The 17,918-nt window shown below is 36.9% G+C and overlaps 1 protein-coding gene across 1 annotated transcript in view; it reads right to left on the reverse strand.

The window, feature by feature from the left end:
- Window positions 1–1,116: 1,116 nt before the first annotated feature.
- PVRL3 (poliovirus receptor-related 3) overlaps window positions 1,117–17,918 on the reverse strand; it is a 124,537-nt gene continuing 107,735 nt past the window's right edge. Inside the window, exons 8-9 of the mRNA XM_008573632.1 lie at window positions 2,333–2,395; window positions 1,117–1,386 (exon numbers count right to left, since the gene is read on the reverse strand). Of these exons, the coding sequence (XP_008571854.1) occupies window positions 1,207–1,386; window positions 2,333–2,395 (243 nt within the window). The 3' untranslated portion in view covers window positions 1,117–1,206. The remainder of the gene's footprint in view (window positions 1,387–2,332; window positions 2,396–17,918) is intronic.

A 17,918-nucleotide genomic window follows, 5' to 3' on the forward strand; every position in this document is an offset into this window, starting at 1 on the left:
GCGCCACTGAGGGTTGCGATCCGTTGCCGGACACGAAAAAAGACAAAAAAAAAAAGAAAAAAAAAAAAAAAAAAAAAAAAAGATATGTAACTATATTATTTGCTTTTTAGCATCTCTTTATTTTGATGACAAGGTAAAATAAGGGAGGAATTATAAAGGACATGTGGATTTAGCACACGTGCCATACTGAAGTGTTTTTTTTTTAAGTTTTCAAAATTTTCCCTTGGCTTTTAAAGCAGGAGTTATTAAATGGTGATTTTCCAGCAGGCTTTTCTGAGGTAGGTCAACCATGGATGGTAAGTAGTCTGAAGAATACAGAAGGGTAGCTAAAGCCTGTGTGGATGGAATAAGTTTGAAAGAAATTTCTGAAGTGAAAACAGAGCTCGTCACATATAATACTAGAGAAAAAAGGGACAAGGGACATCACTTAGGGTTTTTAGAATTTAATAAGTGGGAAACAGGCTAGTCTGGCTGGTAAAGAAGAGGACTTGGGGGAACGACGGCAGAGCAAGAGAAGGTTTGTTGCACACTGCTGGTAAAGAGTAGGCAGATAACAGCAAGAAATATGTATCCCTCAGGACCTTGGTGATCAGGAAGAAACATATTACAATAACACAGGGTTTAAAAGCAATCAGTAAGCTTGAAAGGTTTAAACTGCCTTTTGTTGTTTTTTTGGATAAAGAACAAATTTTGCCTCTTTCCTCAGGTCTCTGTTTGTACACAGGTATTATAATTGTATTAAGCATGTCAGGGAAATCCAAATCCCAACTAAATAATTTGTGAAATGGATCTTGAACTCTTTTTCTGCCTGTTTGAATTACTGATGAACAGGCTGGCCTGCCTGAGATCCAACGAAGTTAACAGTACCAGCAGGGGTTTTTCTTTCTGGAGAATAACTGCAGTCATCACAGGCAGATGCTGTACTTTTAAATGAACATGTCATTGTAGGCTAAATGTTAGTAGCTAAACACCATCATCAGAGAAACACACAAAGCTATAGTCCAGTTCACAAACACAGCCGGTGGTTAAGAAACCCTTAATGAAGGTAAGAAATTCGCTATTGGCTCCAAGTCATTCATTAAGACTTCCAATACATTTAGACTGGGATTGTTTAATACAGGAGAGAATAAAATAACTATTGGCCTCAGTTTCTCTCCCCAATCTAAGAATAAACATTTGTTAGAATACCTATTGGAAAAGGAAAAATCACACATAATGTTCTCGTGGGTTGATGTAGACTCTCTCAGGGTTGTTGTTTTGATGATGTTTGCCAGGGCTTTGGTCTTGGTAGCACATCTGATTGTAAAGGGGGTACATCTGCTGAATCCCATCTTCCCCCACTGGATTCTCATCTTCACAGTCAAATCTCCTGCTATTTGGTCCATTCTAAAAATTCAAACATTGCTTACATTAGCAGAGCAGCTGTTTGCATTTTTCTAGAGCGTTGGTAAAAACAGGCAAGAACAGAATTCATTATAGTCTATGTGCCTGATTCATTACCCCACAAGCTATTAAATGGCAAGGTAAAGTTCAGCAACTTATCATTTTCCAGTCATTTGTTGCTTTTAACACCTGAAAAAGAATAGTGGCAGCTCCCAAATACAAAATTGTGACTAATAGGAACTATGATCACTTTCAGGTTTTGAAATTTGGAGTCAGTATCAGTTAAAGTAAACTGGAGAACAAGGATGTGAACTTCAGAAGTCTCTTAAGCAAGGCTCAGACTCTCAATGAATATGTGAGATATACAGATAATTACATCAAACAAAAGAAATTTTAAGATTCAGCATGGGGAATTAGGGAAAGGACACAGCAAAATGAACTGGCATTGGACCATATGCCTGACAAAACTGCGAATATGTGAGATATACAGATAATTACATCAAACAAAAGAAATTTTAAGATTCAGCATAGGGAATTAGGGAAAGGACACAGCAAAATGAACTGGCATTGGACCATATGCCTGACAAAACTGAGAATAAGAAACACTGCCAAAAATATTCTCATCTTGACCTTTCTTTCTGGATTCACCTTGGGCCACAGCTGACACGTACTATAAAATGAATCCCCCATAATGCTCTGTGGTGTCTCTGACTACTATTGGTTTCATAAAACACGATTACTTCCAAGATTATTTAGATGTAATTCTCAGATTACGTCTAAGAGTAAGCAAGCTCAAGAACTTTACTAAATCATAGTACAGACACTCCAATAGGGGAGAAATGAATAAAATGAACTTTTATGAATATCAAATGATGTTCTGACAAGCATGTTAAGCCACCTGCTCTACCTGCGCTGATACCTACAACATGACTGTGACTGTGTTACTTACAGAGTGCTGAAGACTGCCAACCTCTCTTTCTTTGAACTGAGTCTGCAAAGGCAAGTGTTCCGTCTGGAAAAAGACACAAAAAAGACATGCACTTTAAAGCACCAGGAAAATGACAAAACATATACACCAATATCATGAAGACTCCTATTTTTAAAAGAGCCAATCCTGTCTTTTAAAATGTCTACCAACTAAGCAAAATGTTCCACATGAGGATTAGAACAACAAGTATATTTCTGGAGGGTATGTCTCTCTCTACTGGTTCCTGACTTCTTCTGGAAAGAAGAAAATATAGAGAACTTCTGCTGTAGAAGCTCTTGTAAACTTGTTTACATCTTACTTGAGGAAGAGCTCAGCTTGGAAGGTCTCCTGCTTCTCTCAGTGGAAGAGGCTGATATTTTGAACCAGGTGAAATTGGTTTGGGGGGTCTTTATCTACAGACGTACATATGGTCATCCTTCTCTCCCTGCTTCTACTCCCCCATCCCTACCCCCACCCTTATCCCACAAAGATTATAAAGGGGATTCATCATTTTCAAACCTCACCCTAAGAAGAATCTTTCCCTGCTTCCCTTTGGCTTAAAATCACATATTTACCCTTCAGCCCCACTTCAGATGGCACCTCTTTTGTGAAGCCTTGTGAGACACCCTCAGGCAGAGAGTGCCACTCTCTCTCCTATGTCCTCATAGCATTTACCATCACAGTTATTGTTCGCTTGCTTGTCTCCTTTACTAGACTGAGAGTGCTGGTTGGAGTAATTTACAACCATTATTTCATCTAATCCTTATAAATAATTCCACAAAACCTATATATTTATTTTACAGATGACTAAAACTGAGGCTCGGAGTGGTTAAATAAGGTGTCTCCAGTCACACAGCTGGTAGGTGATAGACTGTGATTCAAATTTGTTTTTTTCTAATTCCAGATCCCATATTCTTATTTCCCTGTTTCTAGCTCAGTGCCTGGAAAATAGATGTTCAATGAATACAATAAAAGAATGCCTGAATGTCCCGGTGTAAAGGCACCTCTCTCAACACACTTCGCTCATACTATCCCTTTCGTTGGGAAGGTTTGCCCCCTTAATGTCTGGCAATTAAAATACCACCCATCCATCATGGCTCACTAAAGCCAGCCTTTTTCTGCATGGATTTTCCACATTCCCTTTCAAAGTTCATCTCTTTACTCCAAGTTCTCCTATTGTTCTTGTTTATACCTCTATTGTAGCACACATCATGATCTGTCTTATGTCTCTAATGTCTGTATCTTTCGACTCCAATAACTAGTGAAATTTTTTTGGCCATTGCTAATGGTCTGTTTGTGTCCCTCCAAAATTCAAATGCTGAAACCTAATGCCCAATGTGCTAGTACTAGAAGGTGGGGGGCCTTTCGAAGGTGATTAGGTCATGAGGGTGGAGCCCTCTAAAAGGCGATTAGTGCCCTTGCAGGAAACTGAAGACAACAGAGTTGTCCCCTTCTGCCATGTGAGGTTACAGTGAGAAGATGGCCATCTTTCAGGAGGAAGGCCCTCACCAGACACTGAATCTGACTGTGCCTTGATCTTGGACTTCCCAGACTCCAGAACTGTTAGAAATAAATTTCTGTTGTTTAAAAGCTACCCAGTTTTTTTGTTACAGCAATATGAACAGACTAAGACAGCCATCCTCGTCTATCACCATACCCTATGGGTTACACAACAGGAAGATGTCAATAGTTAATTAATGAATTTACTGGAATCTAAACTATCATCAATTCTTGATTTCCTATATCAGTGTTATCTACATTATAAATTATGTAACAAATTTGTTCCCCCTGTTATATTCACCATAGTTCTAGTGTGCTTTCCACATGACCAGTTGACATTAATAGAACACACTTGTAAAATCCAAGACCGGGCCAACGTCACAGATGTGTGACCAGTCACACAGGACCCTTGGCGTTTAATGTTCAGTAGTAGCCACTTAAAATGCCTTATTTTACTGTGAATTTGTATTTTGTAAGGAGTCTATTATAGGGACAAAGGAGCATGCTTCAGGGACTTGTAGTATCAGCTCATGGGCATCCTGCCTCCTGTTGTTTGTTTCAACTGGTTCTTGGCCACCATTTCCCTATTCTAGTGCCCCAGGTCCCACCTGGCCTTCCCCTCCCCTGCCCTCCATCCAGCAACTGCTGCTGCTGTCTACCTAGGCAGGGGCTTTAGTGCTGGCTCAGGGAAGGCCAGGGTCAGGAGTGCATGCCCCGCCAACAGCATGGCACATCTGGCAGGTGCCTGGAGGCCACATCTCAATGAGAACAAGCCTTTCATCCAACCCCAATCTAGGTACCTAATATCCCCATCTTGACATTCTTAATTTTTGAACAAGAGGCCCTATATTTTCATTTTGCACTGAGCCTCAAAAATTATGTAGCTGGTTGTGGTTCAAGGAAAATAGCCTTGGAAAAAAATACCTTAAGTTAAAATTAGCATCCTCTTTTATTTCTTTGCTGTTTTAGATTATTCCTCTTCTATTAATACAGATGATTGAGAAATGACTCTATATCACTCACTGCTGTATCTAATTTGACAAGGAAGACACTTCTCCTTAGAGAGAGCAGGCGTGTATTTTCTAAACCAGTAAAGAGTTAATCCATTCTTTTTGAAGATCTCTAACAAACTCATTTCTCCTACTTCAAGTATCCCGTGTTACAATTATAAAATGTAAACATATTTGTGTTGATTTTTAGAAGAAGTCAGTAAAAGCCTTTATAACCCACTACCTCTTTTATCAGCAACAAGGAACCTCTGACAAAGACATGTCACCGTCGGCTGTTTTCTTCAGTAGTCCCACATGTCTAATGGTGTAGTTTAATTTCTAAGTCTGACACTTCTGTAGAAAGGAAAAGCAACTTGAGTGATGTTCTAAGCAGCCTCAGCTTCTGGAAGGAATATACAGTATCTACTAAATAGAGGGCAACCAAAGATTTCTAGTGGTCTTTTCTGTTCCTTAGTCCAATCATGCAGAAAAGTGAAAAGAAATTAGAAAAGAAATATTGCACACAACAGCCTCTGATAGCAATAACAAAAAGGTGCCCATGAACATGGCCGTTGCTTGCTCCTCTCCACTGGTGGCAATGTGGGGAAAGCAGGGGTACAGCCAACATGGAAAGAGCACGTTCTTAGGAACACCGTGATCATGACCTCAAGAGTTCAGGGAAGATTTGGCTGGAAGATGTGCTGTTCTATGTTAATGCTTATAAAATTCCAAATGGTAAATTTAGCATGACCAGAAAATAAATTATCATTCACAATTTCCTGAAAACTCTGGGTAAGAAATGCATTTGGTCATCTTCAACACAACATAGTAACAACGTTTAAGTCCCTGGAAGCTAATGATGCAACATCATGAGTAATGATATAACCAGTATTAAATTTATAGTATTAGGGAACTGCAGAGGCAAAAAAATGTCAATTTTGTTTCAGTACAAATGGATTTCAAAGAGCCATGGCTTTACAGGTAATAATAACATTGCTAATATTTTTCTCAAGGTAGGAGATAAAAAATGAGCCAGAAGTGGTACATTTGACAATAAAGCACATGAAGAGAGAGTTCCTAGACCTGAACAAGAAAAAATGATGCCTGGATAGTACAAACAACCTTCCTGTGCAATGACTAGAGAGTAGGTGAGTGACTAAGTTTCTCTTCTCTATCCCATATTCTAACTCTTCATCATTTAGTTGCTATACCTCACATAAGCCTATGACTTTTGTAATACAATAGTTTTGTAATACAATAGTTAATCAAATAGTTTATATAGATAAGGATGCCACACACTCTAGGGAAGCCCTGCATTAGGGGCCAGGGGTGATGGAAAGCATTATGCATCTGTTTCTGCATTGTGTGGCCGTCCAACCTCTGAGAAGCTTTTGTATCAATGGCTCAATACATAAGAAACTTGATTTAATCTAACCGCAAATGAGTATGCATTCTCTTTCTCTTTTTTCATAATCCACTGAAAATGTTACATATACTGATTTTTCTTTTTAATTAATAAACTTTATTTTTTAGTGCAGCTTCAGGTTCATAGAAAAGTAGAGTAGAAAGTAAAAAGAGTTCCCATATACCACCCTCCACATAACTATCCCATTATTCAACATCATGGACCACAGTGGTACATTTGTTACAACTGATGAACCTTCACACACATCAGCACAAAAGTCCATAGTTCACATTAGAGTTCACTCTTGCAGTTGTACCTTATACGGGTTTTAACAAATGTATAATGACGTGGATCCATCGTCGTAGTATCATACAGTTTTACTGCTCTTAAAGATCCCCTGTGTAATCCACTTATTCATCCCTCCCTACCCACTCAACCCCTGGCAACCAATGATCTTCTTACTGCCACCATAGTTTTGCCTTTTCCAGAATGTCATATAGTTGGAATCATTCAGTATGCAGCCTTTCAGATGGGCTTCTTTCACTTAGTAATATGCTTTTAAGTTTCTTTCATGTCTTTTCATGGCTTGACAGCTCATTTCTTTTTAGTGGTGAATAATATTCCACTGTATGGATGTACCACAGTCTGTTTATTCATTCACCTATTGAAGGACATCCTGGTTGCTTCCAAGTTTTGGCAATCATGAATAGGGCTGCTATAAACATCTGTGTGCAGGTTGTGTTTGGACCAGCAAAGAGCATGATTGTTGGATCTTATGGTAAGAGTATGCTTACTTTTGTAAGAAACTGCCAGTCTTCCAAAGTGCCTATACCATTTTGCATTCCTACCAGAAATGAATGAAAATTCCACATTCTCCCCAGTATTTGGTGTTTAAAAAAAAAAAAAATTAATGACCACAGTATATGAGAGTGTCTAACATAATGCCTTACATATGTTTGGCACTTAATATATACATACTGAATAAAACTATAATACCTTAACTGATGAATACATAGCACATATTTCTCTATTATTCTTGTATCTTTTCCTAGAAAGCCTTGGGCCTAAGTCTATAATATATATTTTGATTTCTCTGCTGCTGTAGATTGGATGCCCTCTCAACCTCAATTGAGGGCTTAATCCCCACTATAACTGTTGAGGGTGGGAAATCCTATTACAGTAATTGAAAAGTGGGGCCTTGAAGAGGTGATTAGATTGTAAGACAATGTCATAGATTAAAAATGGATTAAAAATGGTGGTCATGGGCGTGGTTCTGAGGGCTTTAAAAGGAGAGTGCATGAGAAGCTATCTCTCTCTGCTTGGCCATTTTCTCCCATGTGAGACTCCTACATTGCTGTAAAGCCACCACCGAAGTAAACTCTCACCATATGTTCTCTGGACTTTGGACACCCCAGCCTCCAAAACTGTAAGCAGTACATGTTATTTTCATTATAAATTACCTAGTTCCATTTATTTTGTTGTAAGCAACAGAAATAAACTAACACACCTGCTTACATATACTATGTTGCAGCAATTTCTATTGAACTGTAATCCGTATTCACTTTTCTGATTTACGAAAGTCATACAGACTTTCATTCCTGGGTTCCAAGGTGCTAAAAACACTAGTTTTTCAGGCTTTATTATTTGTTATGCTAGTAAACATTTTACTCTCTCTGACCCAACAAATAAACCAGAGCCTTCCCTCTTTAATATTACATTTAGTAATATATTACATAGTATTACATTTTACCCTGTTCCCATATAGATATTTTAAAATCCCATAAGCAGAGCTTTCAGAATTGTTAAGGTTTATTCTTAGTGATGACAGAACTAAGATCTCAAGCTGCTGTTGTCACAAGGCCTACAATCACTCTCGACAATCTGCTTGCTTTGGCAGTGGAAAACTTCAAACTAGAGTTCCATTTGCAACTGTTTTCAGAATTGTTAAGGTTTATTCTTAGTGATGACAGAACTAAGATCTCAAGCTGCTGTTGTCACAAGGCCTACAATCATTCTCGACAATCTGCTTGCTTTGGCAGTGGAAAACTTCAAACTAGAGTTCCATTTGCAACTGTTGTCCCTGCTGCCAAATTTAAGTCCCTTTGATTTTCTATCTTCTTTCTTAATTTCAACCCCCCAAAGCTCTGTACTTCCCTTCTCAGAACCATAATTCCCTTTTACCTCAATTCTTTCACTGTGATTTATAAACCCTAAATATTGTTCTTTTTTAAAACACACTCTCCCACCTTCTCAAACTTTTGCCTAACATGTTCCCTCCAACTGCTAGGCCTAACTGACATCTGCCTTTTTCAGGATTTTCTGAAGCCTCGGGAAAGCAGAACTCCTTCTAACCACCGTATGTCATGGTCACAATAGTCTTCCGATTGAGGACTTTGGCACCTGAATTACCATCTTCTTCATTCTGCTTGCGCTATCTTGAGGGACCTAGGTGTTCGCAAAGATGACTTATACTATTGCTTCCACTCATCACCATTTTCTTTCCACTTCTGCAAATTATTCCCACACCTACAAGAACTTCTACTTCTACAGCTCTCCTATTTTTCTTGCCATTGATTCCTTCCTCCTGACGTACATATTCAAGCTTCTCCTAGCTTAAAGGAGAGATGAAAAGACAATATCTTTTAAAATTTCAACTTTCTAAATTCTCAAAGGTCCTTAACTTACCTCTCAAAATCTCAGCTTAACAAGATACCACAAGCTCATTACCTTCCTGCTGAAGGATCATCCATTTTCCTTCAGTTCCTAAGGCTGTAAGCGAAGATATACTAAGCACCCTACAACCTCACACCTAGTGTGTAACTGGTCTGTCCTCCACAGGCACCTTCTCAATTCAAGCATTTGTTAAGATTCCCTGTTACATCCTTAGATAACTTTCCACTGCCATTTACAGCATACCAGACATAACTAAATATTTTAATGTGCACTCACTACTTTTTAGGGAAAGAGTACAGATTATATAAAGAATGCATGAATAATGAATATACTACTTAATTATTTTGATTCTATCTGAAATCTTATCTGGTCTCTTAGAAAAGTGAAACAAATTACTATACACTGTCCTCTTAGACCTAACAAGAAACTCTGAACCTTGGATAATACATTTTATATTACTCTTTCCTTTTTAGTTCACTTCTATTTCTGCTTGTTATTCTCCCAATTCCACTGTTGACCAGGGAAATCGTGTTTCTTTTTATCTCTATTTCATCAGGGTTTCAGGTTAATACTCAGGATTCATTTTGAAATTAATTTCCATTGGAGTCTAAACAGAGAGGCTTCTGGAATTACTGGGGTTAAAAAACAAACCAAACAAACCTCAATTATTTTCTCTGAGCTGAGTCCTTGCTCTGTGACCTGCATTCTTCTTCCTCTAGTCTATTCTCTACACGATGCTCTGCATCTGATGGCATTCTGTCTTTCTTCTGATTACATCTCCACAGGCATTTTAGACATAAGTTTCATTCTATCGACATATCTTGCCCAAATGCCCCTTACTTATTATACTGACAAGTGATACATTTTTACTTCTGCTTCTAGTCATGATGGAGAACTAACATCAAACTAGCCCTCCTGTCATAAACTACTAGAAAACTGGATGAAACATATGAAACAATAGTTTTCAGACACTGGCCAACTGTGTTGCATAGGGCTGGGATCCCAGAAAATGGGAAGACACACACATGTGTGCATACATGCACATACACGCACATACATATGTAAGGTAATATTCTGAATTCTGATAGTCCTGACTTTTCCACTGGTATGAGGAGAGGAAAATTCAAGAAGAGCATTTGGTTTTGCTGAGCTGAGGAGTCAGAGTTTAGCATCCAGGTAAGTTAAGGTAGCTGGAATCTGTGAGACAGCATACTGAAGAGGAGGGAGACACACATGGAAAAAGCTCCAGAAACATGCATAGGGATTTCTTTGGCTTAATACTAGGCTGGGCATGCACAGAGTAGACAAAGAACAACTAATGGAGAAAGAAAAATTACTAGGGAGCTATTATCTTTGTAACGACCAGAGTTTGGTTAGAGTTGGGTAACACTTAAGTTCCACCTAGCCAAAGTACCAAATCCTCACTAAACATGTGGGACATTTAGTAGAGATCCAGAGTCATGCCTTAGCAGTAAGGCTAAAGTAGCTTTAGAGGACAGGATATTTTAGAACCACCCTAACAAACCTTAACAACAAGCTTCTGAAAGGTTAAGTTGATCTTAAAGTAAATTAACTGATAGCCAGAAAATAACTTAATTCTTATTAAGGAATGACAGCAAATTTAAGTGATTGACAACATTCACCACGTCCAGCATCCAATTAAAATTTCCTGACTATGAAAAAAATGCAGGAAAAAAATAAGTCAATAGAAACTAACCAGAAATGACAGATTTAGTGGAATTAGCAGACAAGAACTTTAAAATAACTTATAAATATTTTTAAGGCTATAAAGGAAAACATGAACATAATATGAGAATTGACAACTATGAAAAACCACTAAAGAAAACTCCTAGAGCTGAAAAAAATGTAATATCTGAAATGAAAAAATGTAACTGGATAGCCTTAACAGCAGAGTAGACAATGCAGAGATGAAAAATATAAAGTATAGTTCAAAGAAGCTCAATAAATTTTGAGAAAGGTAAATATAAAGAAAAGCACTCCACATTTCAAAATAATTTCTAAAGTCCAACAAAAGAGAAAATCAAAGATGTAGCCAGAGGAAAAAACAAGATACGATACATACAGAGAAATAAAGATAAGAATGATCATGACTCTCATTAGAAAAAAGTAAAGGACAGAAGACAATATAACTACAACTTTGAAGTGCTAAATGAAAAAAAAGACAAACTAGAATTCTATAACCCCCCAAAATATTCAAAAATGAAGGTGAAATAAATTTTTGGACAAACAAGAGCTAGGAGATTTTTCTGTCAGTAGGTCTGTACCATAAGAAATGTTATAGGAAAGTTCTTTAGGTTGAAGAAAACTTGACTCCAAACATAACTTTATCAATTTTTTAAAAAAGATACATTATACTTTAAAACAAAAATAATAAAAATGTGTTGTCAGGTGTATAACATATGGAGAAATAAACTGTATAAGAATATAATAAGGAAGGAAGGGAGGAAAATGAAGTATATATTTAAGTTTGTACACTGTATATGAAGTAGCACAATGTTATATTAAAGTAGACGTGGGGCAGGCCCGGTGGTGCACTGGAGAGTGCGCTGCTCCGGAGTGCAGCGGCGCTCCCACCGAGGGTTTGGATCCCATGTGGAGACCGGTTCCCGCTCACTCGCACTGGAGAGTGCGCTGCTCCGGAGTGCAGCGGCTCTCCCACCGAGGGTTTGGATCCCATGTGGAGACCGGTTCCCGCTCACTGGCTGAGCGCGGTGTGGGCGCAACCCCAAGGGTTGCGATCCCGTTGCTGGTCAGTAAAAAAGACAAAAAGGAAGGAAAAAAAAAAAAAAGTAGACATGATAAGTTAAAAATGCATATGCTAAACTCTAGACAAATTACTAAAACAGTAAAAACAAAGAGTTATAGCTAATAATTCTATAGAGAAAATAAAACAATACTGAATTACTCAGCTAATTTAAAAGAAGACAGAAAAAGCGGAGAAAAGGAAGAACCAAGGAGACAAAGAGAAAACAAATAATAAGACTGTGAACTTAAGCCCGGACATATTAATATATAAATTAACTAAGAATGAACTAAATACAGCAACTAAATATAGCAATATAAAGGCAAGTACTTTCCAACTGGGTAAAAAAGCAATACTTAACCACTTCTTATGTATGTGAAATACATTTTAAATATAAAGATATAGATAGGTTAAAAGCAAATGAATGGAAAAACACATTCCATAAAACACAAATCATTAAAAAAAAAGTATAAAAACTGGAGGGGCTACAGTAACATCAGACAAAATGACTTCAGGACAATGAAAATTACCAGAGATAAAGGAGGATTTTTCATAAATGATAAAATGATCAGTTTATCAAGAAGACATAACAATCCTAAACGTGTATGTACCCAATAAGAGAGCTACAAAAATACATGAATAACTGAGAGAAGTGAAAGAAGAAATAGATACATTCACAAATATAGTTAGAAATAACCCTCCCCCTAAGTAAATAATAGAAACGTATAAGGGAAATCAGTATGTATTTAGAAGACTTGAATAACACATTCAACCAACTTGACCTAATTGACATTTATAGAATACTACATCTAGTAACAGCAGAATATACATTTGCTCTGGTGCACATGGAACATTCAGTAAGAGAGACCATATGCTGGGTCATAGAAGAAGTCTCGATATATTTAAAAGGATTGAAATCCTACAGTTATATTTTCTACCCATAAAAGAACTGAGCAATCAATAACAAAAACATTTGAAAAATTTCAAAATATTTATAAACAACATACTTCTAAATAACTCACTGACCAAAGAAAAATAACAAGGGAAGCTAGAAAATACTTCAGTTGAACGATAATGAACATACCAAACGTTGTGGGATTCCAAACAAAGAAGTGCTTAAAGAAAAATTTATACTTTAAATACTTGTATTAAAAAAGAAGAAAGTTCTCAAATTAATGATTTAAGCTGTTCTCTATGAGACTGAAAAAGGAAGAGCAAATTAAATCCACAGGAAGTAGAAAGAAATAATGGAGTGAAAAATCAATAAACAATGGATAAATGTTGGAGAGAATTAATAAAACCTAAAACTGGTTCTTTGAAAAGATTAATAAAATTGGAAAACACCTAGCAAGAAAAACAGAGAAAACACAAAACCAATATCAAAAAGAATAAGGTGGCATTACTACTGATACCACATAAATGAAAAGGATTAAAAAAGGTGCTAAGAATAATTTGATGCCAATTAATTTTGACAATCTAGATGAAATGGACAAATGTCTTAAGATACAATTAAAATTCTTTCTACAAAGAAACTCCTGGCCCAGATGGAATCACTAGTAAATTCTATCAAACATTTAAAGAAGGACTAGTACTACTCTTAAATTCAGCAAATGGGAAAGAAAACACTCTTTATCTCCTGTTATGAGATTAGCATCATCTGGATACCAAAACCAGACAAAGATATTATAAAAAAAGAAAACCAAAGGTTTTTATTCACAATATCCCAAAACTGTAAGCCAAAATGGCCCTCAACAATTGAATGAATAAAAGAAAATATGGTATAAGCATAAATGGGAAACTATCCAGCAATAAAAGAAAATTTACTCACATAATAACATGGATGAATCTCAAAAACATCATGCTGAGCAAAAGAAATTGGACACAAATGTGCACACTGTGATTCCATTCATGTGAAATTCTTTTAAAAAGCCATCACTAATATATTGCAATAGAAGTCACATTAGTGGTTGCCTGAGGTAGGAGGTGTGTATGGAGGTGGGAGTGGTGGTTAACAGTGGTGAAGGGTGTATATAAGAAATCTTTCAGGTGATGGAAATGTTCTGCTAAAGTATCCAATTGCTTAATTGTGTTCTAATGACTGAGTTTCTAATCGATAGAGATGATTATTCTCAACTAAAGGAGTAATACATAAAGAACTGGCTACCTTACATAACTCACAAAGTATGGATTCTTCAAGGCATATAGAATATAACATTCCTATCTATTAAGTACCTCTCTGAAAAAATTCATGAAACATCATTAAAACTATGAACCAAAGTTCAATTTCCCTTTCAATTTTTTTAATAGTTGTGATGCTGACCATGCTGCAGGGGCAACTATAATGATTATGTTACAATCAAGCAAAATTTACAACAACATTAATTAGGCACTTGTTTAATGAGACACATAATTGTTACTGTTCTCCATGATAATTACGTGTATGGGTAAGCTATTCACATGAGTGTCTCTTATTATTACAATAGACGCCTAGCATTCACAGATTTAACATTGCTGATTTCAAGCATTCATGAGTGGGTTTAAAAGGTTTATGACAGGTAATAATTTGAATTCTGTTGAGACACAAATTGGAATCAAGACCTGGGAAGTTTTTGTGATAGGGCTAATCATTTAGCTAGTTAATGAGCTTAGGGACCACTCAATAACCATCTCTCAATGTGTCTTTTATTCCCAACTCTTGTATAAGAGTTATAAAAGACAGGAATATTTAGGAATGCAGCATTTCTCAAAAGTCTATAAAGTGTCCTCTATGAATGTTAAGGAGGTTGCAATATTACTAATCAGCCTGTTTTCTTTTGAATTTGAAACTTTTTTCTTGTTAGTTTTTAGTTAGTTCTTAGTTCTCTGGTATCTTCAATCATGAACAATGCAGATTGCCATCACACATTATAAAAGTGTAAAGTCTGTCTGGATCTTATTCCTCAAGACTTGAGATTTGTTTATAGTCCTTCTTTCCCAATGTCTGACAGACTAAGGTCCCCATCTATGTTCTGTTTGTGCATTCCATCCCATAAACCCTTTCGTATTAATCCCCTAAGAGGGTGACAGGGAGGTTTCTCCTAACCTTACATGGTGCAACCACAGAATAGTTGCTCAATAAACCCTTGCTGAGGTACTATCAATGCACAGGATTTGTTCTGACCCTTACTTTTAGTCAGAAGTCCCCCAGAGATTACTTGGATGCTAGATTATGTTGGAAAGCCTGTGCCAGTTTGACTGGAAACCTTCAGGTCTGAATTACTACCTGCAAACAACACCACCTGCAGAGATAGGTCTGAAATGGTTCATGAGAAAGAAGTATAGATTCTAGATCCTTGGTACTCATGAGTCTTGTAAAGAAAGACTAAAGGAGAGGGTCTAGCATAAAAGAAAGTAAGAGCAAAAGGGATACAGAAGTTGGCTCAATAAGGCCAACATGGTTAAAACAGGCATCATTAAGCTCAATTGTAACTTGTTACAATTGTAACTTGTAAGGACTGACAAAAGATTCTTCCCCTACTCCTTGCCCCTTCCATTAGATAACATTCCTTTTTTATCTTTTTATTATATAATTTCACACTAAAGACTTTAACTGATAATGCCCCAGAGATTTAACATATCAATATGACTGCATTTTCCTGAAAGCCTAACTACAGCCAAGGTTTACTATAAGACAGCTATCGCCCAAGATTCTTTGGATGTACTTATATTCTCACCCTATGACCTTAAGGTGATATTATCATTGTCACAATATTACAGAGAAAGAAGCTAAGGCTTAGAGTGATCAAGCGATGCTTCCAAGTTCATAGAGCTAAGATTCAAATTCATGGTTATGTAATAACAAAATCTGCATCTTAAACCATCACATAAATCTGGATATCTTGAGCACACCTAGTCTTTTCCTAATTTGACTGCAGAAGGGGACTAAAAGGTAGGAAGACAACGAGCATGTGAAAGGGGAGATGGCATAAAACTGAGGGGAAAGACTGGCTCTGCTCAGTACTGGCCAGCTCTGTCACCTGCTCTGGCTTATCTTCATCTGCACTGGCGAAATAGAAGCTATGGCCTAAGTTACTTCACCACCTGCCTGGGCTCCAGTCTCAAAGGAAAACAAAGGCAAGACTTTTCTTGGGCAGTTATGAGACTCTGAGAATTTCTTATCTGCCCCAGCCCAAGGCTGAATACATAGTGGTCATTTGCTGGAGGATAATGCTTTAAAAAATTAATTTAGAGGGAATTTTCTCTCTCTTTTAGATTGTTTATACTTTGCAGTGGTATAGTCAGTACCTTGAAAATGCAATGTTCAGTCCCGTAATTTATAATATTAAAGACTGCAATGAGGCAATTAAAGAAGAAATGACTACAGAAAGTAAGTCTTTAGGTCAAACTTTTCAAATGTAGGCTTAAATCACGAGGTTTATTTATGAGACAGAAGAACATTAGATAGTTTATGCCACAAAGTAGCATTAGATTTTTTTCAAGTCACCACAGAATTATGACAGCTTAATTGTTGTTGGAAATGTTGTCTTATCCAAAAGGAAGGCAGTGTTCCTTTTCATCATTGGTAAATAAATTTCATTATTTCTACTAAGTATACATTCTAGATCTTAATTTTTCAAAGTGAAATTTGATATGACACATTTTAATGAAATTTCTTATTTTGGTTTATGGTCTCACTTAATCCTTACATTAAAATATACAAAGAAACGATACTTCACCTAAATTTTAATATGTATGCAGAGCAAAGTATCTCATTAAAGCAGACAGATGATAAAGGAAGTGGAAAGTTATTTGCAGGCAAACTAGATACTTGCATACAGTTCTTAGATGTTCCCAATCATAAATCCTATCCCAATTCCAGGGCACAAATCAAATCATTATGCATTCATATCCACTATATTCCATAACTAATAAATACCTGCACATTTTAACATCAGAATGCTATCCTGTCGTTGTCACAATGGATATCTCTGTTCTTCAGCCTTTGCTATAATTACTTATATCACTTTATCTCCAAATTTTCCCACAAGGTTAACCTTCAGTTCAGAGGTTTACCTGTTAATATAATCTCATGCACACACCCAAACACCCTCAAAGATGTTAATTGCCTTTTCTGTATCAGGCACAGCACTGTACCCCAAGACACTAAGTGCAAAAATATTATCCACCATACCACCAGAAACTCTCTGTGAGAAGATGTATTCTCAGAAAAAAACATGCCAAAAATTCACTCCACTACTAGCTTAGATGCTGCAGTCGTCAAAATTTTACATACTAACATGAAAAATATCAAATTCCTCTCTAGAGATCATTAATATGGGCCTTCTGAAATCTATTTAATCCAGCATCTAAGTTCCTTCTTGCTGTCTTGATTTGAGCATCACATATTGCACACAGGTACTGATATTCAACTGTGTACCCCACAGATATGTACAATTATATTAGAATAAAAAGAAAAGTTCCTTCTTGCTTTCAACTTCCAGATCTACATTTATAATAAATAATCAATTAGAGAAAAATTAGATATTTGTTTAAAAAGCTGAGGGTATATTAGATAAATACGGGCTTCCTTAAAAATACCACCCAATTTCATATATTAACATAGTTCTGCTCTTTAGAAACTTTTTGTGTCTTTTGGCAAAAACTTAAGTAATTTCAAAGGAAATTGCTGACTCAACTCACGGCACTGGAAAAAGATACTCTTAAGAATTTCTACGTGGTTAATAATTTATGTCATTAAAAATTTATGTCTTAGAAAAATAAATAAAAGGGCCGGCCCGGTGGCGCACTGCTACAGTGCGCCGCTTGGAAAGCGCGGCGGCGCTCCCGCATTTTTGTGTCTTTTGGCAAAAACTTAAGTAATTTCAAAGGAAATTGCTGACTCAACTCACGGCACTGGAAAAAGATACTCTTAAGAATTTCTATGTGGTTAATAATTTATGTCATTAAAAATTTATGTCTTAGAAAAATAAATAAAAGGGCCGGCCCGGTGGCGCACTGCTACAGTGCGCCGCTTGGGAAGCGCGGCGGCGCTCCCGCTGAGGGTTCGGATCCCACGTGCAGACCGGCGGCTCACTGGCTGAGCGAGGAGCGGGGGCAGCACCGAGGGTTGCGATCCCGTTGCCGGTCCCGGTCCGGTACGGGCGCAACACTGAGGGTTGCGATCCGTTGCCGGACATGAAAAAAGACAAAAAGACAAAAAATAAATAAATAAATAAATAAATAAATAAATAAATAAAT

Source organism: Galeopterus variegatus, unplaced genomic scaffold (genome assembly GCF_000696425.1).
Source record: "Galeopterus variegatus unplaced genomic scaffold, G_variegatus-3.0.2 Scaffold945, whole genome shotgun sequence".
NCBI lineage: Eukaryota > Metazoa > Chordata > Mammalia > Dermoptera > Cynocephalidae > Galeopterus > Galeopterus variegatus.